At 46.7% G+C, this 24,544-nt stretch overlaps 1 protein-coding gene across 1 annotated transcript in view; it reads right to left on the bottom strand.

Annotated features, from left to right (window-relative positions):
• The window catches only part of CCNJL (cyclin J like), a 65,803-nt gene that overhangs the window by 15,934 nt on the left and 25,325 nt on the right, over positions 1-24,544 (bottom strand). The window contains exon 3 of the mRNA XM_040239479.1: positions 19,124-19,337. Coding sequence (XP_040095413.1) covers positions 19,124-19,337 — 214 coding nt within the window. The remainder of the gene's footprint in view (positions 1-19,123; positions 19,338-24,544) is intronic.

Genomic DNA, 24,544 nt, shown 5'->3' with positions numbered 1-24,544 from the left:
CTAAGCTTCCCTGGTGGCTCAGAGGTAAAGAATCCACCTGCCAACGCAAAAGACATGGGTTCATTCCCTGGTCTGGCAAGATCCCACATGCCAAAGAGCAACTAAGCCCATGAGCCACAACTACTGAGCCTGTGCTCTAGAGCCGGAGAGCCGCCAACAACTAAGTCCACGCACCCTAGAGCCGCTGCTCCACAACAAGAGAAGGTACCACAATGAGGAGCCCATGCACCGCAGCTGAAGTAGCCCCCACTTGCCGAAACTACAGAAAAGCCCTCGAGACGAGGAAGACTCCGCACAGCCAAAAATAAATAAATAAAATTATAAAAAGAAATCCTAAGCCTATCAAAGCACTCACTCTGAATCTGGGAGGCCAGTTGCATGCACATGAGCCCAATGTTAGTGGTGATGGTGAAATATGCAAACACCACCTTTGAGGATGTTCTGCGCATCAGCTGGCTGACTGCTCCCACACTCCCAGGGGCTGGTTCAAAGAGAGCCTGAGCCACTCTTGGAAGGTCACAGTTAGTAGACTGATGACATGTGTCCACCAAGTGGCCTAAATCACAGTCTCCACCACAGTGGCCAGACACTGCAAGCCAGCAAGCCTTGGAAAGGATACCCACACAATAGCTTTTCCTTTTTTAAAAAATGGTATTTTTAAAAATTATAGTAAAATGCACATAACATAAAATGTACCACTTTAACCCTTTTAATTGTACTGATCAGCGGCACTAAGTACATTCACACTATTGTGTAACCAATCTCCAGAACTCTTCATTTCGCAAAAACAGAAACTCTGTACCCACTTAACAACTCTCTGTTCCCCTCTCCCAGCCCCTGATAACTGCCTTTCTACTTTCTGTCTCTTGGAACTGACTAAAGATTAGCTCTTTCTTATTCTATCTACTGTCCTGACAAGCCTTCAGTTCAGTTCAGTTCAGTTCAGTCACTCAGTCATGTCCGACTCTTCGCGACCCCATGAATTGCAGTACGCCAGGCCTCCCTGTCCACACCAACTCCCGGAGTTCACTCAAACTCACATCCATCGAGTCGGTGATGCCACCCAGCCATCTCATCCTCTGTCGTCCCCTTTTCCTCCTGTCCCCAATCCCTCCCAGCATCAGAGTCTTTTCCAATGAGTCAACTCTTTGCATGAGGTGGCCAAAGTACTGGAGTTTCAGCTTTAGCATCATTCCTTCCTAAGAACACCCAGGGCTGATCTCCTTTACGATGGACTGGTTGGATCCCCTTGCAGTCCAAGGGACTCTCAAGAGTCTTCTCCAACACCACAGTTCAAAAAGCATCAATTCTTCGGCGTTCAGCCTTCTTCACAGTCCATCTCTCACATCCATACACGACCACTGGAAAAACTATAGCCTTGACTAGACAGACCTTTGTTGGCAAAGTAACGTCTCTGCTTTTCAATATGCTTTCTAGGTTGGTCATAACTTTCCTTCCAAGGAGTAAGCGTCTTTTAATTTCATGGCTGCAGTCACCATCTGCAATGATTTTGGAGCCCCCCCAAAATAAAGTGTGACACCGTTTCCACTGTTTCCCCATCTATTTCCCATGAAGTGCCATGATCTTTGTTTACTGAATGTTAAGCTTTAAGCCAACTTTTTCACTCTCCTCTTTCACTTTCATCAAGAGGCTTTTTAGTTCCTCTTCACTTTCTGCCATAAGGGTGGTGTCATCTGCATATCTGAGGTTATTGATATTTCTCCTGGCAATCTTGATTCCAGGTTGTGCTTCATCCAGCCCAGCATTTCTCATGATGTACTCTGCATATAAGTTAAATAAGCAAGGTGACAATATACAGCCTTGATGTACTCCTTTTCCTATTTGGAACCAGTCTGTTGTTCCATGTCCTGTTCTAACTGTTGTTTCCTGACCTGCATATAGGTTTCGCAAGAAGCCGGTCAGGTGGTCTGGTATTCCCATCTCTTTCAGAATTTTCCAGAGTTTATTGTGATCCACACAGTCAAAGGCTTTGGCATAGTCAATAAAGCAGAAATAGAGCATATCAAATAGAATACTGACTTTTCTGAAGTAGGACCAAGAGAAGCAATATTTTTATTGCTTAAAAAACCCCTCAAACTCTTAATTTCAGAAAATTTTAAATTTTAAAAAGAAACAACCCACAGAGAAAATGTTATAATGAAACCCGATGAATGCATTATGAACCTTTAATGATCATCCACATTTACACTGTCTTTAGAAAAAGTCTTGCAACTTCCCTGGTGGGTCAGTGATTAAGACTCTGTGCTTCTATTTCAGGGGGTTCAGGTTCAATATCTGGTTGGAAAACTAAGATCCTGCATGCCACACAGCCAAAAGAGGGGAAAAAAAAGAAAAGAAAAATCCTTAAACAAAAAGGTAAACAAGCACAGAATGGGAGTTTTTCTTAAAAAAAAAACTGGCCTTTTAATAAAAAGTTGACTGTTTCTCATGCCTGAGCTCAGCGCTGCCCACTCTCTACTAGACAGATTCCAGTTAATTCCTGCAAGAATCCTACATCCCTGGCAAGACACACACTTAAGAGATTCACTTAGGATTACCTGCTGCTCATTCAGGAGTTAAACCTAGGCTCAGACATGAGGCCAAGGCCTCCTGGCTACAGAGACCAGGTTTTAATGCAACAGCTATGAAAACAATTCTTCTTTGCTAAAGAAGTGCAATGCCTTTTAAAACAGGCAAAGCTGCTCTTTCTCAAGAAAGGCCACTCTCCTATTTTAAAGTCTCCCCCCACACCCACCGCCCCCGCTTTTCATCTGAGATGAAGAAACAAAATGTTCTTGATCAGGGATTGAGACCCCATGGCTACTCCTTCTTCTTCCAGCAGCCCTCAGCCCTACTCTGTGTGCAGCCGATGATAAAGGGAAGGGTGGTAAGCAGGTTGGAGGGTAAAGAGCCACTCTGGTGACTGCCTCGTCCTTCAGTGAACCTAACATCTTCTGACATGACTGTAGAAGGTGCTGGGTGGTAGAGGAGGTGAAGACCCAAGAGGAAAGAGAAAGCCCTGCTGGAAAGGGCTTTTCCCCAATGGCTGGGAGAGGAAGTACTCGGGCCCTTTAGTTCCCAGGCTGGGCCAGGCAGAAAGGAGACCTTTCTGATGCAAATTCTTCCTTAGAGTCTTCTTTTAAGGGAGGGGAGACAAGTGGCCTTCAGGAAGAGCAGGATTTTTTTGTTTGTTTGCTTTTTGTTTTTGAGCAAGATATTTAATGAGGGCTGAGCATCCTGCTACCAGGGGAAACCCAGATTCTGGGGGAGGGGGGTCCTTAATGGAAACAGTCAAGAATGCCTCCTCTCGAACCGTCACCCCCACTCCCACCAAGGATTTCAAGTTCAGGCTCAGGTGCTAGTTCTCCATCCTCACTGCTGTTATGATTCACACGATTCTGGGCAATCACATGGAAACCTACACCCCAAAGGATGGTTGGGAAGGCTCAAGGAGACAGAAGGCAATATGACTGGCAAAGGACCCGGAGTAAAGCAATCGCTCCATAAATGGTAGCAGCTGCTGCTCTTATTTGCTGAACATGGTATTTATTCTTTGCACCTTGGACCTGGGATCTTCTTCTAAAGTCCTGTTAGTTAAGTAGAGATGAACTAGCGTTGGCAGTCAATACTACAAACATTTTCTTACAGGCTCTGAAAAAGGGGTGAAAGTAAGTCCAACCAAAGGCTCCCTCAGCCCCACTGATTCCACCGGCCGGGCTGTACCAGACCCCCAGAGAGAATGCCAGAGTGGCTCCAGCCTCCTTGCCCTAGACTGTGACCTTGAATTCCACCCTTCTGCTGGTGATTTCAAGGTTCCCAGAGCCTGGGAAGTCAAGGGCAGTGTGGGGTCCAAGGCCTTTCCCAGATGGGTCCTCCTCACAGGGGAGGGACTTTCCTAGTCTAGCTAGTTGGCAAGAGGCAGAGAATCCACACACCAGGATGTGAGCCCCAGAGGGCACATGGTTCACTCTGGGCTCCCCTCTGTCTCCCAGGCTCCAGCACTGCACAGCAGGCATCAAACAATGCAGGCAGCCCCCAGGGAGGCGCAGCCTCAGGAACTGACAAGCAAACTCAGTTCATTCTGGGAACAACCCCAGAGGTTGGGAGTGTTTTCCACATGGAATTAGAAGCTCAGAAAGGTTAAGTGAGTTGCCCAATCACCCAGTTGTGAAGAGCAAGAGCAAAATGCAGTCTGGCTAGCTCCTTATTCCATGAGGACGGGAACACATCCGTCTTTGTAACACTGTAGATGCCCTCCACTCAGCACAGCAGCCAGCCCAGATTTAATACTTAAGCAGTTCTTTTTAAAATGAGTACAGAAATGGTTCCAAAGTCTAGAGTTTTCTATTCCACAAGCAAGAAATCTCAGATACAGTCACAAAGATCCTTGCAATCCCAGAAAGTCTCCGAGAGTATATTTATCTGGGCGCAGAATTCCCATGAACATGGGTGTCAGGCCAGCTGCAACCTCCCCATCTAACCACCCTGTTGTCCACAAATACTCACCTCTGTCAATCCTCCTCTTTATGCCATTTAGCAATTTAATCCCAGAGCCTTTCCACTAAAGATGTGTATGATCAAAGAGACTTAGTTTTTTCTTCCAAAGCAAACTTTCTGCAATAAAGAATAGCCTCCCCTAGAGGATGTGGGAAAAAAAGGAAACCTCCTACACTGTTGGTGGGAATGTAAGTTGGTGCAGCCACTGCGGAAAACAGCGTGGAGATTCCTCAGAAAATTAAAAACAGAATCATCATACGATCCAGCAACCCCATTCCTGGGCATATATCCAGGCAAAATCATAATTCAAAAAGATATATGCACCCTTATAGTCACATCACATTACTCACAGCTAAGACATGGAAACCATCCAAACGCTCATCAGATGAACCAGATGTGGCGCATGTATGCTACGGAATACTACTCAGGCACAAAAAAGACGGAAACAATGCCATTTGCAGCAACCTGGATGGACCTGGAGCTTAGCTACTAAGTCAGTCAGAAAGAGAAAAACAAATATCCTGTGGTATCACTTACATGTGGAATCCAAAGTATGACACAAATGAGCCGATCTATGAGACAAACAGCATCAGAGACACAGAGAACAGACGTGACTGCCAAGCGGGAGGGCGAGAGGGGAGGGATACACTGGGAGGGTGAGGCGAGCAGATGTAAGCTTTTCTATATAAAATAGATAAATAACATCCTACCGTATAGCACAGGGAACTATGTTCAACATTCTGTGATAAGCCATAATGGAAAAGGATACATTAAGAAAAGAATGTGTGTGTATATATATATATGTAGGTATAAGGGAATCACTGCTGTAATGCAGTAATTAACACAACACTGTAAATCAACTATACTTCAATAAAAAGAAATTTTTTAAAAAAGGACAGATTCCTCTCCACCCAAACCAGCTTTTCATTAAAAAAAAAAAAAAAATTTTGTTTTCAGTTACTGAGGCCAAAAGCTTGCTTCCTATTCATCCCCAAACGGGCCATGCTCATATGCAGCAGACAAGTGTCTTTCCAAGGAACCAGGGGAGACAGTCTGAGCAATCTGATGGAGAAGCCAGAGCCAGCACAGCGCGCAGGACCACCCAGACTCCCTGGAGGCTTGGTCAATCACCGGCTGTGTGGCTAGGGGCGACTCTCAACCTCAGGGCATGAGCAATAGGAGTGACAGGAGGAGACAAAATGCTCGTGAGGATGGCACAAGGGCTCAGCATGCTCAGAAGGGCCCAGAGCTCAACAAACCCTGGAATGTGCACTGCTTTATAAACATCTGCTCGCTTCAGAGCCAACCGTGCAGTCAGCCACAGGTGCAGTGACAGCTTCACCTCAGGACCAGATTTCAGGTGGGAGAGAGAGAAAGCCGGGGACAGAGCAAGAAAACCCTCCCGCTGCAAGACAGTACTTCGGGGACCTCCCTGGTGGTCCAGTGGCTAAGACTCTGCACTCCCCATGTAGGGGGCCTAGGTTTGATCCCTATTCAGGTTAGACCCCGCATGCCACAAATAAAGATTCCACATGCCACAACTAAGACTCAGCATGGCCAAATAAATAAATATTTTTTTAAAAATTAGATCTTTAAAGAAAAAAAAAAGTGCTTCGGTGGCAGTCTTCAGTGAAGGGAAGAAGCTATAAAGACCATTGTAGGTGGGAAGTGGGGAGCATCCTACACCCACAGTCTGTCCTTGAAGACCTGCTCCAGATGCACCACATCCAAGAACTCCAGCCCCTCCAGGGATCTAGAGGTTAGGAAATGTCCTGCAGAAACAAGCCTGTGATCCCAGCCAAACTGGAGCATCTGGGAGACCCAGCGGGAAGGTAAAGTGGGGTTCTTCCGTGGTTGAGCTCCCTGCCTTCCTCAGGACACAAAGAAAGGCCCTTGAGGAATGTCCATGATCCCCGCAATTCAAGATTCCTTTCACACACACACACACCTACTATGCGCTGAGCCTGGGAGATGGTGGGGCCCGCGACAGTCAGGTCCCTGGGCCTTTCAGAGCCTCCCCGTTCCCCTCCGCACAGCAGGCTGCTCTGTTATGGCTGCATCTCAGGGTCCAGAACAGAGCAGAGCTCAATAAATAATGAATGAATGACTGAAAGCACATTTCTGACAGGCTGGCTCAATTCCGGAGTTCAGCTCTGGACTGGAGGTGAGGCTGCGGGTAGTTGTTTTCTCCAGGAGGAAATTGTAAAAATGCCTCCGAGTCAGAGGTGGCATTCGGCCAGCTGGGTCACACACCGGCTTCCCTTCTGGCCGTGAAGGCTTCCCTGTCTCAGGATGGAGCAAACTGGCGCGATGACTTCACTCGCTGACCACAGCAAAGCCTGGGCTCTTTTGTGCTCCTCTTTAAAAGGGACTCAAATAATTTCACTGAGTATAAAAGCAGGGCCATGCAATGTGGCCCCCTGTCATAGCTGGTTTCTGGGGCCAGGGTCAAGCAGTTCTTTGTGCAGAGGAAGGGAGTTCTCCCCTGTAATGAAGGCCACTGCTTTGCAGAATGCCCCTGCCAGCTGACTTGGGCAGCTGCGGACCAGGCCTGACTGGGCTGCCAGCCACAGAAAAGCTGACAAGTTCTCTTCTGGGCTGAAGGCGTGGATGTCAGGAGTTCTGGATCCTTTGTTATTCCAACTTCTCTGCTTGGAGAATGGAGAAGGGGGAGGGGGAGGAAAATGAGGAGGAAGAAGAAGAGGAGGTGGCGGAAGGAGGAGCAAGGCAGCAACCTTGGCCACCTCTCTCAAGGTCAGAAGGGTCCCTGGGGCTGAAGCTTCCATCCAGGTCAGCTGAAACACGGCTCAGCAGACTCAGAAAGCGGAGGAGCCAGGCATCTCCCAGCAACCTCTCTGGTTGCTGGTTTGGGTCTTCCTGCTATGGCCAAGGAAGAGAATGACCTGCTCGGTGACAAAGGCTGCTGTTGTGTAGTGGCCGAAAGCAAGGACACGGGGCCACCTGGGTCACCATCCTGGCTGCTCACCCAATTGGAAAGTTACCCAACCACTGGGTCTCGGTTTCCTCCTCTGTCAACTGGAGGAAATAACAGTGCCTACTTCACAGGATGGTTTTGAAGATTAAATGAGCAAATCCACACAAAGAGTTCAAAACACCGCCTGGCCTATAAACATTAAATCTTAACCATCCCATGATCACTGAGGCCAGGATCTGCCCTCCACCCCCAAATTCTGATTGTAGGAAAAAACGCAGTGGGTTTTCAAGTAGCTTTTACTGTAGCTACTACTTTTTAAAGTAGCTTTCTACTTTTTTCTATTTTCTAATTTTCTACAAGGAACAAATATCATTCTGCCACTGAGGAAAAACAGTTTCAACTTCTCAGAAATCAAGATGCCACTGTTGGAACCCTCGAAGCCAGAACCAGCAGAGTAAGTGCCAGAGAAGGTTCCTAAATGTGGACCTGCCCTCAGTCAAGACGAGGGTATAGGGAGAGGCGAGGCATGCTCACTGAAGACCATCTTGAAAATCTAGGCAAACACAAATAATACAGTCTCATCTTGGGGGAATTTCCTGGCAGTCTAGTGATTAGGATTCCACACTCTCACTTCTGAGGGCCCAGGTTCAATCCCTGGTCTGGGAATTAAGATCTGCCAAAAAAAGAAAAAGATTAATCTCATCTGACCTCCCAGGGAAGGCTAGGCTGACACATTTCCTTTGGGTCTGAAAGGAGTTTTAAACCAAACCTCCTCTCTCACCTCGTTTCCAAGATCACCAAGAAAAGAAGGAACAATGATCCTACAGAAAAAAAGCCCTGGTCACGTGCAGCCTGTTCACAGCACCAACTATGCCCAATGCTTGCCCAAGGATAAGGCATTAAAAAGTTTGTCGTTCAGACTTCCCTCGAGGTCCAGTGGTTAAGAATCCGCCTCCCAATGCACATTGGTCCCTGCCACCCCCTGGTCCAGGAAGATCCCACATGCCTCAGGGCAACTAAGCCCACATGCCACAACTACTGAAGGCCACACCCTAGAGCCCGCGGTCTGCAACAGGAGAAGCCACCACAATGAGAAGCTTGTGCACCACAACTAGCTAGCAGCCCCTACTCGCTGCAACTAGAGAAGGCCCATGCACAGCAGCAAAGACTCAGTGCAGCCAAAATTAATATTTTTTCTTTTTTAAAAAATCTGTCATTCGGAACATTGTGGAGGCCGCAGCCGTCAGGGACGACAATTCTGAAGCAAGTGTTTTCAAAGCCTCTGTGCTTCCCAAGCTGTATGTGAAACAACACTATTGTATGAACTGTACCATTCACAGCAAAGTAGTCAACCAGGCAGCATTCTCAGAAAGCGCCGCCCTGAACAACAGCACCCGGATTTAGACTGCAGGTGCTGCTCCACGACCTCCACTGAAGCCCATGAAAGGAGATGAGCCCTTAAAGACTGAAGAAATACTGTTCTCTGAAAAGACAATAAAATGGAAATCATACTTTTCTTTTTAAAAAATAATTCTATTTATCTTTTTCTTTGGCTGTGCTGGGTCTTTGCTGCCTTGAGAGCTCCTCTCCATTTGCAGTGTGCAGGCTTCTCACTGAGGTGCCTTCTCTTGTCGCAGAGCACAGGCTCTAGGGCGCTCGAGGGCTTCAGTACTTGCAGAATGTGGGCTCAGTGGTTGTGGTGCATGGGCTTAGCTGCTCCGTGGCATCTTTCCAGACCAGGTTTCAAACCCATATCTCTTGCGTGGGCAGGTGGATTCTTTACCACTGAGGCACCATGGAAGCCTGGAAATTATACTGAAGAGAGAGGAAAAAAAGAAAAGAACCGAAAGCTGCCTTGCTGGTCCTACTATAACCAATGCAGACATTGGTGGGTGCCTCATGGAGGGCACAATGCTATGACCAGAGGTGTGGACCCCCCACCACACAGAGCCCAAGTCTCCTTGGCAAAGCAGGGAAGGGCTCTAACCTGGAGGACAGACTCTGGGTGTGGGGAACTGGTGGCCCAATGATGAAGGACTCTGAACTCTGCCCTTTAAGCCTTCAGCATTAGCAGGAGGATGCTTATAATGCAATTCTGGCTGTGAGAGCAGAGAAAGAACTGTAAGACACTTGAGCGTTCACTGCTCAGTGGGTTCAAGGTTACTGTAAATAAGAAAATAAAGATGCCTAGATCCCAGCAGCCAAACCGCAAATAGCGTGAGGAGCAGAGAGAGTGCCCAACGTCGATATCCTAGTCATGGTGTGAGCCGAAGCGTTCTCCTAACAGTAAGGACACTCGGATTTTCGCCGCAGGGTGACTGGCTTGTTCTTGGCGTGTGCCCAGGACTTGCTGGTCATGCCTGGCTTGAAGCCTGCTTTCTTAGGGTGCGGGCTTGATCTGCTTTGTGCCCCGCTATGTGCCGCTAAGTCTTCCAGGTGAACTCTACTGTCCACCACGTCTCCCTGAGGTTGACTGATGTGTCTGGCATACAGCAAAGGCGGAATACAGGTTATTTTGGACTATTTTACCCATGTGGGGTCAAGGGCTCTTGAACACCGCATGATAAATCAACTCATGCAACTCAAGTTTCCCCGTCCCCTCAAAAATCTCTGAGACCAGAACAGCAGGCCTTCGCCGAACAGGTCTGGGCACTAGACTTGCTAGGGGAAATGGCGCAGTTCCTCAGTGTCCAGCCCAGTCAGCTGTCTGACGGGCACTTTACACAGAATCCCTCCCCTCAAACAGTTCTAAGCCTGCTGGTCTGCAGAAACAGGAACAGGAGATGGAAAATCACCACGTCCTCGTTCACTGTGCAGTAACACTGGAGCTGCTTGGCGTGGCCCTCACGTGACAGACCACTGTTTCTAGCCTGCCTTGTGCTGTGTGGGCACCGCTGAAATACTACGGATTAGAATACGCACCACGGACACTGCAGCAGCTTTCTGGAGGAAGTAACACACACTGGTCATATCGAGTGCACGCATCAAAAGTGAGACCCATCCTGACTTCTGAAATGTGAAACCATGGCCGGAAGGAAACACAGGGCCGACCACTCTTGCAAGAGAGGCAGGGAGCACTGAATTATTTCCTGAACAGGGACAGCCAAGTTTCCTTGCAGATTTGAGTCTAATTCTATGAGCAAGTCTTACACTGTTTTGAAGCGCACCCCTGAACAAGGCTACCTGGAAAAATTGCCCCCACTTGCATCTGCTGAGACACAGGAGATGCAGGTTTGATCCCTGGGTTGGGAAAATCCTCTGGAGGACGAAATGGCAACTCACTCCAGTATTCTTGCCTGGAAAACCCCATGGACAGAGAAGCTTTGAGGGCTACAGTCCAAAGGGTTGCAAAAGTTGCTCCGACACGACTGAGCACGCAGGCACACAAGCAGCCTGTGACTGGTACCCCAGCGGGGTCCCAAGAATCCCCGGCTTTAGGGCGAGCTGGGGCATCTTCCTTCATCCCTGTTGAGCAGGGACATCAGAGGGATTAGGCTGCTTTCAAGTTTCTAAAACCTCAAAATCTCAGAGGGAGTGACCCATCCCCCGACTCCGCTGGCAAAGAAGCTGCTTCTCAGCAGCTAAGTAATCAAAGCAGGGGAAGGGGAGGGGAAGGATACAGGGGTGAGAGAGAGAGGAAGACAGTTTACTGAGAGAAAGACAGGCCTCTTCTGGAATTTGCGGAGGCCCAGAGGCAGTGCTTCTTTTGGTACCTTCACTAAGAGATGAGGCTATTGATGTCTGGCTTAAGAAGCCTTAACAGCAGTTGTTGTGGGCACTCATTTCTTACCTAGGCGTCCTGGACAGGACAAGGCAGAAAGGCGGGATGCAAATGCACTCCCCGCTGGGAAGCCCTAGCGGACAGTGAGGAGGGGCCAGGATGGGGGAGGGATGTGGCTCTCCTGATGGTGGAGAAGTGCGGCTCCAAAGGCTCCTGCACACTAAGTCCAACTGAAGAAAAGGATCTCCTCAGCTGTCGGTTTCAGTGCAAGCTACCAAAATCTTAAATGCACACACCTCTGACCGAAACCATCCCATCTCTGGGCATGTATCCCACAGACTTACTTCAGTGTGCAAAGATGCAAGGGAAAGGACAGTTGTTGTCACGTTATGTAAAGCAGTGTGAAAAAAAAAAGGATGACAGTGTAAATATCCATTGACAGAGAAATCACTCTATAGATGTCGGTGTTTATAACACGGAGAACTCTGCACTCAGTATAAAGAGTAAGGTGCCTCCACAAAGACTGACGGGAAAGATGTTCCCTAACGAACCACAAAGAAAGCACCTTTGGTGTTAACCCACTTGTGCAGATCTAACTGATTCTGATTATTCATGGTGCACACTGATTTGGTGAACACAGAATCATGCTCCTAGAGGGAAGATACAGGGTTAGGTTCCTGTGAGTCTGATCACAATTAACCAACACATAAGCTTTTTTTTTGGACTTCCCTAGTGGTTCTGTGGTTAAGAATCAATCCCTGGTCCAAGAAGATGCCACATGCCACGGAGCAGCTATGTCCACGTGCCACAACTCCTGAGCCCATGTGCCTAGAGCCCAAGCTCCAAAAGAGAAACCATGGCAACAAGAAGCCCACCCACAGAAGCTAGAGAAAGCCTGAGTGCAGCAACAAAGACCCAGTGGGGCCAAAAAACCCGCTACGTAACCTTTTCTGTGTATTTTTGTTTACTATATCATTGATTTATGATCACTGAACTCATAACTAATAGCACTATACCTTTTGCCTGAACAAAGCTTACCTAACACACAAATGTTCTCCTAACACACAGCACAGCCTTCCTAAAAGCAAGAACAGAATACTGTAGTTCAACATGATGGTGGGGGCTCATGTCACAAGGCAAAATCACCAACAAGCAGAAAAATCAGAAAACATGACACTAAACAGAGTGGAAAAGGCCAGCTGACACTTGCTATTAGTATGAGAACCGAAATGAGAAAGCACAGAGCTGCCCCCCAAAGTTCTAGAAGTACTGGTTTTGGAGTCACAAATAAATTCCAGTGAGCAGGTGAATTTGCAAGTATGGAATCTTGGCTCATGAAAGCTGACTGACTGTATGTTTGTATACACACAGAATATTCCTAGAAAATACATTCGATTGGTTTTGGGCAAAGATATAAGAAACTGTTCCCATGAGTTGTCTCTGGAAAGTGGGATGGGCAACAGATTTTTTATTTTATTCTTTGAATCTCATTACGAGTGAGCGTACCACTGCTAATTTTAAAACTCTACCAGAGGGAGATGGGCCTGCTACAGTTCTGTTCAGTTCAGTTGCTCAGTCGTGTCCGACTCTGTGACCCCATGAACCGCAGCACGCCAGGCCTCCCTGTCCATCACCAACTCCTGGAGTTCACTCAAACTCACGTCCATTGAGTCGGTGGTGCCATCCAGCCATCTCATCCTCTGTCGTCCCCTTCTCCTCCTGCCCTCAATCTTTCCCAATATCAGAGTCTCTTCAAACGACTCAGCTCTTTGCATCAGGTGGCCAAAATATTGGAGTTTCAGCTTCAACATCAGTCCTTCTAATGAACGCCCAGGACTGATCTCCTTTAGGATGGACTGGTTGGATCTCCTTGCAGTCCAAGGGACTCTCAAGAGTCTTCTCCAACACCACAGTTTAAAAGCATCAATTCTTATGCGCTCAGCTTTCTTTATAGTCCAACTCTCACATCCATATACGAGTACTGGAAAAACCATAGCCTTGACTAGATGAACCTTCGTTGGCAAAGTAATGTCTCTGTTTTTCAATATGCTGTCTAGGTTGGTCATAACTTTTCTTCCAAGGAGCAAACGTCTTTTAATTTCATAGCTGCAATCACCATCTGCAGTGATTTTGGAGAGTGGGATGGGCAACAGATTCTTTATTTTATTCTTTGAATTTTATTACAAGTGAGTATACCACTGCTAATTTTAAAACTCTACCAGAGAGAGACAGAACTACTACAGCGCAGAATAGCAGGACTGACTCAGGCCCAGCTAAGGCAGCCTGCCCTGCAGGAGGACCCAAGGACAGAGAGGGGTCCTTTCCTTGCAGAGACCATGGGATCACCCTCCTGCTTGATGCCTCCCTCTCCTGGGGAGAAGGATGAGGGCTGAGATGAAGGCCAGCACTGGACTCAGGCTCAGCTACAAAAAAATGGAAGTCAGAATTATATCCCAAGAAACACATGGACTCATCTCCCTGAGCTCCCACAGCTTTTCACAAATCAGAAGTCAGGGGCAGGATGCAGCTCACCAACAATTCAGCACTCAGAAACCTTGTTTTCCCAAGGAGTGGTCAGGGGTCCGAAAGTCACAATGAAAGAAAACAGAAGCTTGCAAAGAGAAAGTATAATGGAATTGGGATTAGCTGGAAAGAAAGAATGAAAAAAAAAGAATGATAAAAGGAGGAAGGGAGGAAATCTGGCAATTTGTTTACTGGGCAGTTTATACAGCTGTTAACCTATGATTCATTCCCTCCCCCACTCTGAGAAATGAAAATAGGTTTATTTTCTCAATTATGAACATACATAAGTACATCTAGATCTGGAATGATACACCCCAAACTTTGGGAATGGGACTATGGATTTGGGGAGAAACTAATTTTTTTACGCTAGGTGCTTCTGTTCCTTTTGGATTCTTTTTAACAATAAAAACATACAGTAAAAAAAAAAAAAATATATATATATATGTATATATATAGTAAGTCTCCTACATATGAACCTTCAAGTTGCAAACATGCAAAGATGCAAATGTGTGTTCTGTCAATGTCAGGCATGAGTGAAACTGCAGCTTGCTCTCTGTCTCCTATTCCTGACAGTCCTTCAGCTCTACCATCTCCCGCCTCCTCTCCCTCCTCCCGTCAGTAATGCTTCTTGCCTGTTCAATCGATACCAGCCCCTGTATGCCGGCTATTGTACTGTACTACTGTACTTTTCAAGGTACTGTACTGTAAGATTAAAAATGTTTTATTTTTTGCTTTTGTTTTTATGTGTTATTTGTATGAAAAGTATTACAAACTTATTACAGTAGAGTACTACACAGCAGATTGTGTTAGTCAGGTACCTAAGCTAACTTTGTTGGACTTACGAACAAGCTGGACTTATGAATGCACACTCAAAACGGAACTCGTTCATATGTCGGGGACTTACTGCATCTCATACTTCTTATATCATCATCGTAAGATCTTATACTACATTTAAGGCCTTGCCATCCTAGCTACACACCACTGGTCACGCCTCTTGCCTTTCTGGTTTTCTTTCCCTCCCTCTCTCCTTTCTCTCCTTCCCCGGTCCATATCCTGGGGATAAGGACTCAGCACATTCATCCCTGAATGGCAATAACGAGGCAAAGGCGAAACACCAAGTTTCCTTCAAAAAGTTCAGCACAGAATAACCATATATGGGCAGCAATTCCACTCCAATATTAATACCCAAAAGAACTGAAAATAAATGTTCTAACAAAATTGGTGCTCAAATGTTCACAGCAGCACTAATCCTAGCAGCCAAAACATGAAAACCACCCCAATGTCCATCAACATGTGAATGGATAAACAAATTGTAGTCCATCCATACAAGGCTGTATGTATCCATACAGCCATAACAAGGAATGAGGCACTGAAGTACTGACACATACTACAACATGGATGAACCTTAAGAGAAGCCAGACATAAAAAGGTCACATATTATATGATTCCTTTCCATATGCAATATCCAGAACAGGCAACTCCATACAGACACAAAACAGACTGGTGGTTGCCAGGGGCTGGGGATGGGCAGGAATGGGAACTGACTGCTTAATGGGGTACATGGGCACCTTTCAGAGTGATGGACATGTTCTGGAACTAGAGAGAGCTGATGGCTGTACAACAGTGGTATGTGAACTAAATGCCATGGAACCGCACACTTTACTGTGGTTAAAATGGTATATTCTACGTTGTGATTTGAATTCTACCTCAATTAAAAAAAAAAAAAAAACAAAGCAAAATTCCAAACTGTGTGACTCTGGGCCTCTCTGAACCTACAGAATGGGCGGATGACTACACGGGCTGGTTGCGAGGCTTCCAAGTGATGTGCGTATGAAGTGGCTGGCACAGGGCTGGGTATGTAGAAAGGGACTAGTAAACAATGCGGCCAGCCCATCAGGATGAGGATTATGTGGCCCCATCAAAGCCAACTCACCTGCAAGTGGTGGGGTTTCTGTGTTGTCGAATTGCCCTTTTAATTAAACAACAACAACCAAAAGACAGCTGGGGAGGGGTGCTGTATAAGACGAGAGACTACAGAAGACAGTGGCTCTATTCGATTTACGGCACACTTATATCTAGATTGGGGCTTCCCTAGTGGCTCAGAGGATAAAGCATCTGTCTGCAATGCAGGAGACTCGGGTTCAGTCCCTGGGTTGGGAAGATCCCCTGGAGAAGGAAATGGCAATCCACTCCAGTATTCTTGCCTGGAGAATCCCATGGACAGAGAAGCCTGGTGGGCTACAGACCACAGGGTCGCAAAGAGTCGGACACAATTGAGCGACTTCACTCAAATGATTATACTTACAGAAGGAGTCTCTCCAGGCTATCCTGGTGGCTCAGTGGTAAAGAATCTGCCTGCCAATGCAGGAGACATGAGTTTGATCCCTGCGTCGGGAAGATCCCCTGAAGGAGGAAGTGGCACCCGACTCCAGTATTCTTGCCTGGGAAATCCCATGGACAAAGGAGACTGGTGGGCTACAGTCTATGGGGTCACAAAAGAGTCGGGCACAACTTAGCAACTGAACAACAACAGGAGTCTCTCTTCTGTTAAGGAAGGAAATGAAGTTAACTTGGTCATACAAGGACTTCCCTGGTGGTCCAGGGGTTAAGAATCTATTTAGCAATGCAGGGGATGAAAAATAAATAAACAAAACGATCACAGAGAGGCAAAGGGCGGCTCTGCCACTGGTCCGCCATGCACCAGCCCACAAACTCTTGCTTGTCTTCCTCCTCCTACAATCTGGAGACATGGGTCCTTGACCGGCTCCTGTTTTACGGGAGCAGAGAAAGTGCATGTGGGTGAGGGGTTTCCATCTATGCAAGACCCTCACCTGGAAGCAGCTGCAAAAACCCAAGAACGGTCACCCTTCTTATCTGGGAATTAATTAGTTGCTAGGAAATTAGCAGAACTCAGAACCTCCTGAGCAAGGTGACCTCCCTTGTGGCTGACAGTTGGCCTGGGGAGAGGCGAAGGAGGAATGAATAGGATTTCAGGCTGTCATGGAAACTTTTCTTGCCTGGGGCCCCTGAGCATATGGCAGGTGTCCTGAAAAATCCATTCCTGCCACTCGAGGCTGGCTGCCGCCCTCAGACGTGTGGGTGTTTCGGGGGCTCTGCCTCTCTGTCTGAAAGGCCCCCTCCCTCTGCCACGGCAGCCACTGCACAAAGAAGTCCCCAGCGCACACCTCCCGCCCCAGCTCCCCAGACAGACGCCGGAGCCTCGGGGGCCCCATGGAAATCCAAGTCCCGCACCCCAGGGGCCTCGATGCAGACCACAGATCACAGACAGCAGCAAGCCAGAGGCCACGGCGCAGACTCCCCGAGGCCCCCCTGAAATGCGACGCCCGTCCTGCCTTCCACTGACAGGGACGTCTTGCCAGCCCCCAGCTCCTCCCAAGACCAAAGAGAGCTGCGTGCTGATTTGGGACTTTGAAGTAGCAAGCAGGCCAGTCTCCCAGCAAGCCGGGCTGCCTTATATCACAGGGGAAAGCCAGCTGGTCCAAGGTAGAGAAAATCACAAATCCGGAAGTCTGTAAACCCAAAGCTGGCACAGGGATTATAGATAACGGCAGGTGGCAGGGTGGAAACCAAAGCAGAATGCTAAAAACTCTAATGCCATGTATTTGGAACTGGGTGATGGTGATGAAGGGTTCGCAGCAGTGTGCCAGGGACAGACAAAGCCACTGGAGAAAATGGGCATGGTCTTCTTGAAGCATCAGCGGGAGTCAAAGAATGGGGAAGGGACCCCTGTAACAAAATAAGACAATAACGTAATGAAGCGACGAAGGCAAAATCTGATTAGATAGCAAGGAACCGTGACTGCAGCTGAATTGTCACTTTGGGGTATCTGCTCTTCTGCATTAAGGGCAACTTGGAGAAGTGTGGGCGCCCCACTCTAAGGGAACCCTTGGCTCCACTCATTTCCTTTAGTCCACAAATACTATATTCTGAGGCCTTCCTATGTGCTCCTTTCCCCTCTGAAACTCACTGTTTAGTGGGAGTGTGCTGCTCAGTCACTCAATCCTGTCTGACTCTTGGACTGTAGCCTGCAGGTTGGACTGTGACCCCATGGACTGTAGCCTGCAGGTTCCTCTGTCCATGGGATTCTCCAGGCAAGAATGCTGGAGTAGGTAGCCATTCCCTTCTCCAGGGGCTCTTCCTGACCCAGGAATTGAACCAGCATCTCTGGGATCTCCTGCATCTCCTGCACTGCAGGCGGATTCTTTACAGCTGAGCCATCAGGGAAGCCTGCCTAGTGGGGGAGGTGGGTTTGAATTAAAAATCCACGACGCCGTGGAACTGTACATCAGAGACACCTTACATATGCACCACTCACTCTGCAGGCAGTGGTGGAGTCTTTCTTGGGGATGCAAGCGCAGGGCCCAAGTGCTGTCTAACCAAGACCAGATGGGCGGGGGAAGAGAATGGAGGCTCTGGGCAGAGGGATCAGCATATGCAAAGCTCTGTCACAGGGGAGCAGGGGGGCTGGCTGGAACCCAGGGATGGAAGAGGAGAAAAGCATGAGGTCAGAGAGGCAGGACCCTGACGGCTGGTCCTTTTAAGATTGTTGGCAAACCAGGGGGCGATTTTAAAGTGGCAGCATGGTATGGCAGACTGTGTCTGGACCAGACCAGGAGCATGTTCATTTCCTACCCAGGCAGACAGACAGATGGCCAAAGCTATGCTGTGTTTTAGTGAGGCCTCATTGAAAGAGGCCTGTGCCCAGGCCTGACAACTATATGAAGGGTCCTGCTTGGGCCCCACACAAGCAGTCACATTTCTAAACACGTCTAAGGACAGTGGTTGCTAGAGTTCCCCAGCCACCCACCTAGCACATTCTGAGGCCCTATGTCAGAAAGGAGGTAATATGGGGTTAAGACATAGATTCTGGCATCATGCATTTCTGAGCTCAAATCCTATCTGCTATAGACCCAAGCAGATTTCTTAACCTCTCTGTGCCTCGGTGAAATGCAGGTACTCAAAGATCTGTCTTCTAGAGTCATTATGTGGATTCTTTTAAGATCAAGTTGCTAAAATCCTTATGCCTTATAGCCTGGTACATTTTAGATGCTAAAGAACATGTTGATTATTATTACTATAGCTTGCATTCAGCTAGGGCTTCCCTGGTAGCTCAGACGGTAAAGAGTCTCCCTGCAGTGTGGGAGACCCAGGTTTGATCCCTAGATTGGGAAGATCTCCTGGAGAAGGAAATGGCAACCCACTCCAGTATTTTGGCCTGGGAAATCCCATGGATGGAGGAGCCTGGCAGGCTCCATTCCATGGGGTCAAAAGAGTCGGACATGACTGAGCAACTTCACTTCTTCTCATTCAGCTAAGGATGAATACAGAAGATGCACAAAGACCATGGAAAAGTAGAACAATTTGGGAGCATGTGGGCTCATGGAACAGGAGGGCACGGCACAGGGAAGGAAGCAGGGTCCACGTACTTGCGAGCAGGAGGCAGGAGACCGCCACGGCGTAGAGCTGCTTGGAGGTGGTGATGTCATAGCGATCCAGGAAGTGATCCAGCAGGTAGACAGCCAGGTGCCGGGCAGCGGGGCAGAGCTGGCAGTGGCTGCTCAGCAGGGTCAAGATGTCAACGAAGAACCGGCGGCTCTTCAGGAGTGGGGAGTGGGCTCGGAAGGTGGGCAGCTTCAGCTCCTGGAACACGTAGGGCAGAAGAGGGGGTCAGGGCTGCCTCCCGGGAGCCTCAATTCCCTCCATTCCCTCTTCGCTTTCCTTCAAGCCCCAGATGGCCTTCGCTCTATTCTAGAAACTCTTGGACCATCCCCCTCCCGCCCTCGCTGAGCACGTGAAGTGTCAAGAACATGAAGACAGAGGCAAGGGAAGCAGCCTGGTCATTCCCAGAAAAAGGTCGACTGCCTGAGATGCACAAGGCCATAAACCACACAGGAGGACTTAAGTTGGAGTCCCAAGTCCAAATTCAGGTTTTCCCACTCAGCCAGGTTGGATGACCTTGGTCAGCCCACCTTCACCTTGGCTTCCTTTCCAACAGCTGAGGATTAAATGAAAAATGGATACAAGAACCCAGCAACCTCTCAGGGTCCTCGGCTTAATTTCCTCTATGGGTGGGATTGTGAGAAACACTGTTTTGAAAAAAATTCAGTGTAAGAAAGGTTGTTCATTTTGAGCATAAGGACTTCCCTGGTGGTCCAGTGGTTAAGACTCCATGCTCCCAATGCAGGGGGGCCAGGTTCAATCCCTGGTCAGGGAACTAGATCCCACATGCCACAACTAAGAGTTCATATGCCACAACTAAGGATCTTGTATGCCACAACTACAACATCCTGCATGACACAATGAAGATCAGAGACCCTGAGTGCCACAACTCAGACCTGGCCCAGCCTAATAAAAACTAGAGTACAGAGAACTCCAAATAGCCTTCACCCAGATTCATTAGTTGTTACTTACCTTTTCTTTCTCTATACACACACTTTTTCTAAAAGTAAGTTCCAGCCATCATATGTCCCCTTGAAGAACCTAAGCCACCCCATTTTGTTAAAGAAGACTCCATTTTAGAGTTCGGAGGAAAGTCTTTGGAAATCCCCTGACCTCACCCCACCACCTGCGAGCCAATTAGATCCCAGATCAGGATCTCCTGACTTTACATTCAGGACTTATGACCTGCCTGGGAAATTCGAATTAAGCCCGGGGAAACGGGAACCAATTAGAACCCGTGGCCAGCCCGGGAAATGAAAAGCAATCAGAACCCAACACCTAACCCTTCCACAGAAGGTAACCAATTAGACATCTCCCAACCCGGAAACTCCTGTTTTTCAAATTTTTCGCACGTGAATACCCTATATAAGCAATGTAACCCAGAGTTCGGGGCTCCTCCCTATAGCCGCTGCGTCGGTAACGGTGGGAGCCCCAGCTTGAGCTTGGTAATAAAAACTCTCTTGCTTTTGCATCGGATATCGGCTTCCTGGTGGTCATTGGGAGATTTCGCAACTTGGGCATAACACCCTGAGGAGGTGACTCTTCCTTCATTATATACTACTGTGTCATCTGAATTTATCAGTCAAACACAAGTAAATGCAACAAGAAAACTATGTCACCCAAGATTTTGATGAATGAAAAAATTTTCTTATACCTCTTCCATACATTTAACCAAGCAGATCAGACACAGTTAACTTAGGAAATGTCTTAGCAACATTTTGTCAAAAAGGGAAACAAAAAAAGAAGCAAAAATCCAGGAAAAACGTAAAGAAGAAGCTGCAGAAAAGGAACTGTGAGAGCTCACTAAGGGCAGGTTAACTGGGGGATGAGATTAAAACAAACTGGTGACCCTCCCCTGCCTAACACCCTCTCTTAACCCTGGGGCTGTGAATAGCACAGCTTTGGGACGAGGAGATATCTGTTCATTCACTCTTTTAAGAGATATCAATTCATTCATTTCACTCAGTAAGTATCAAGTACCTTTTATATACCAGGCATTATTCTAGGCAGAGGGGGTATAATCAGGAATGAGACAGACACAGACATGAATGTAAGATTAAAACTGCAAAACTCTTAAACAGGAACAAATCTTTATGATTAGGTTAGGCAGTGGTTTCTTTGATATGACATCCAAAACAGAAGGAATAAAAAAAAAGAAAAAATTGCATAAGTTAGATTTCAAATTTTAAAACTTTCAAAAGACACCATCAAGAAAATGTAAAGATAACCCACGGGATGGGAGAAAATATTTGGAAATCACAGATCAGTAAGAGACTCTAATTCAGAACATACAAAGAACTCTTACAAATCTTCAATAAAAAGACCAACAACCCAACTTAAAAATGGGCAAATGATTGAACAGATATTTCTTCAAAGAAGGTATAGAAATTGCCAATAAGCACATGAAAAGATGCTCAGTATTATTTTAGGAAAATGCAAATCAAAATCACAATCAGATACCACTTCACACCCATTAGAATGGCTATTATAAAAACAGAAACAGAAAATAAACACATGCTGGTGAGAATGTGAACAAATTGGAACAAACTGGAACCCTCAGACACTGCTGGTGTTAAAGAAAAATGGTGCAGCCACTGTGGAAAATGATTTGGCAGCTCCTCAAAATGTAAAAGAGTTACCGCATGACCTAGCAATTCCAATCCTTGGTGTACACTCAGGAGAAATGGAAACAGATGACCACACAAACACTTGAACTGGAAAGTTCATAGCACCATTATTTATAATAGCCCCAAAATGAAAACAACCCAGATGTCCACCAACTGATGAATGGAAATATATGGTATACCCATCCCATGGAATATTATTATTCCACAAAAAAGAATGAAATACTGGTATGTGTTACAACTTGGATGAAGCTTGAGAACATTGTTAAGTGAAAAAGATCCAGTCATAAAAGGCCACATATCATAGGACTCTCTTTATATGAAATGTGCAGCACAGGAAAATCTGTTAGGGAACTGTTGACCAAAACGGTCTGCTTGGGTCAGGCATGGTAATAACCACCTGCATGAGCTGTCTCACAACAGGAGGTCAGAGATCCCCATAAGGCACACGGTGCTGCCACTGAAAACTAACCAGGAAAATCTGGGAGGGGCCGAAAGGAGAGAGGAGTCACCAACCCATAATATGTCCTGCCAACCTCCCAGAAATCCTCCCTTGGCAGAGAGAATCTGGCGCCATCAGGAAGGACCCTAGTCAGACCAAAAGTGGGCACAAGCAAGATGACTGGCCACAGACAACCTGGTAAGCTAATCCCATTACCATAAAAACTGAGACTGTGCGCCACGAGGCAGAGGAACCCTCTGCCCAGAAGGAGGGAATCCCCTCCTGGGTTCCCTCATCCCACTATTCTCTGCCTGGGCGCCCCTTCCCAATAGTCTTTTGCTTTGTAAGGACATGCGTCTTCTTGGACGATTCGCTTCCAAGTGTTAGACAAGAGCCCACTCTTGGGCCCCCCTTCTGGTAACAAATCCATACAAACAGAAGGTAGATGAGCGAATGCTGGAAGCTGGGGGCAGGTGGGAAGGTTAACGGCAGGGAGAACCTGCTAATGGATATGAGGGTTCTTTTAGGAATGATTAAAATGTTCTTAGTGTCGATGGTTGCACATCTCTGTGAATACACTAAAAAGCAACTGAATGTGACTTCAAAAGGGTGAATTTTACAGTATGTGAATGATATCTCAATAATGCTGTTATAAAAAAAATAAGATGGATACATCACCCACTCTAATGGAGTTTATGGCCCTGCTGGAAAGAGATGACCATCAAAGAGTAAGGCAACTGCAGAATTCCAAACCGGGATCAGCACCGCAGAGGAAAGCTGTGGATGCTGGAAAAGCTGCTTGTCTTCCCTGAGGGAGGGGAGATCTGCCCTCTGAAAGCGAAGCCTGGTAGAAATTTCATGCTAGGATCTCTTCTCTGACTTATTCCCCCAGAACCTGAAGCCACACCACTACTCTCTCAGTAGCCCTAAAGCTGTGATCATGGAAGGTGCCCAACGTCTGATCAATTATTTCCTGTCCCTAACATCACACATGGAGAAACTCAGTGTGACCAAGTCCTATAGCCCCAGGGCTTAACTAACAAGAAATATTAGATCTGAGACTAGAAAATTTTAATGTATCCTTTTCTTCAACTTTTATTATTTTTTTAAATCATGGAGAAAATCTTTTCCAATAAACAATTTTTAATTGAAGTATAGTTGATTCACAATATTTTGTTAATTTCAGGTTACATTAAAGTAATTCAGTTAACATATATATTTTTTCAGATTCTTTTCCAATATAGGTTATTACAGGATATTGAATACAGTTCCCTGTGCTATACAGTAAATCTTTATTCTTTATCTATTTTATATGCATCTGTTAATCCCATATTCCTAATTTATCCACCCCTCCTTTCCCCTTTGGTAGTTCAGTTCAGTTCAGTCGCTCAGTCCTGTCCGACTCTTTGCGACCCCATGAATCGTAGCACGCCAGGCCTCCCTCTCCATCACCATCTCCCGGAGTTCACCCAGACTCACGTCCATCGAGTCCGTGATGCCATCCAGCCATTTCATCCTAGGTCGTCCCCTTCTCCTCCTGCCCCCAATCTCTCCCAGCATCACAGTCTTTTCCAATGAGTCAACTCTTCACATGAGGTGGCCAAAGTACTGGAGTTTCAGCTTTAGCATCATTCCTTCCAAAGAAATCCCAGGGTTGATCTCCTTCAGAATGGACTGGTTGGATCTCCTTGCAGTCCAAGGGACTCTCAAGAGTCTTCTCCAACACCACAGTTCAAAAGCATCAATTCTTTGGCGCTCAGCCTTCTTCACAGTCCAACTCTCACATCCATACATGACCACAGGAAAAACCATAGCCTTGACTAGATGGACCTTAGTCAGGAAAGTAATGTCTCTGCTTTTGAATATACTATCTAGGTTGGTCACAACTTTTCTTCCAAGGAGTAACCGTCTCTTAATTTCATGGCTGCAGTCACCAAAAGTTTATTTTTTATGTGTAAGTCTGTTTCTGTTTTATAAATAAATTCATTTGCATTATTTTTAGATTCCACATATAAGTGATAACAAGTATTTGTCTTTTGCTATCTGACTTAATTCATTTAGTAAGTCACATGATAATGATACTCTCTAGGTCTGTCTATCCGTGATGTGGCAAATGGCATGATTTCATTCTTTTTTATGGCTGGAATAATAATCTGCTGTATATATGTACCATATCTTCTTTATCCATTCATCTGCTAATGCACATTTAGGTTGCTCCCAAGTCTTGGCTACTGTGCTGCTATGAACATTGGTGTGCTTGTATCTTTTAGAGATAAAACTTTCATCTTCTCTGAATATATGCCCAGGAATGGGGTTGCTGGATGATATCACAGACTTTTTTT

This window comes from Oryx dammah, unplaced genomic scaffold (genome assembly GCF_014754425.2).
Source record: "Oryx dammah isolate SB20612 unplaced genomic scaffold, SCBI_Odam_1.1 HiC_scaffold_5, whole genome shotgun sequence".
NCBI classification, from domain to species: domain Eukaryota; kingdom Metazoa; phylum Chordata; class Mammalia; order Artiodactyla; family Bovidae; genus Oryx; species Oryx dammah.
The sequence above is the reverse complement of the archived record's forward strand: the minus strand, read 5'-3'. Positions and strand labels throughout refer to the sequence as shown.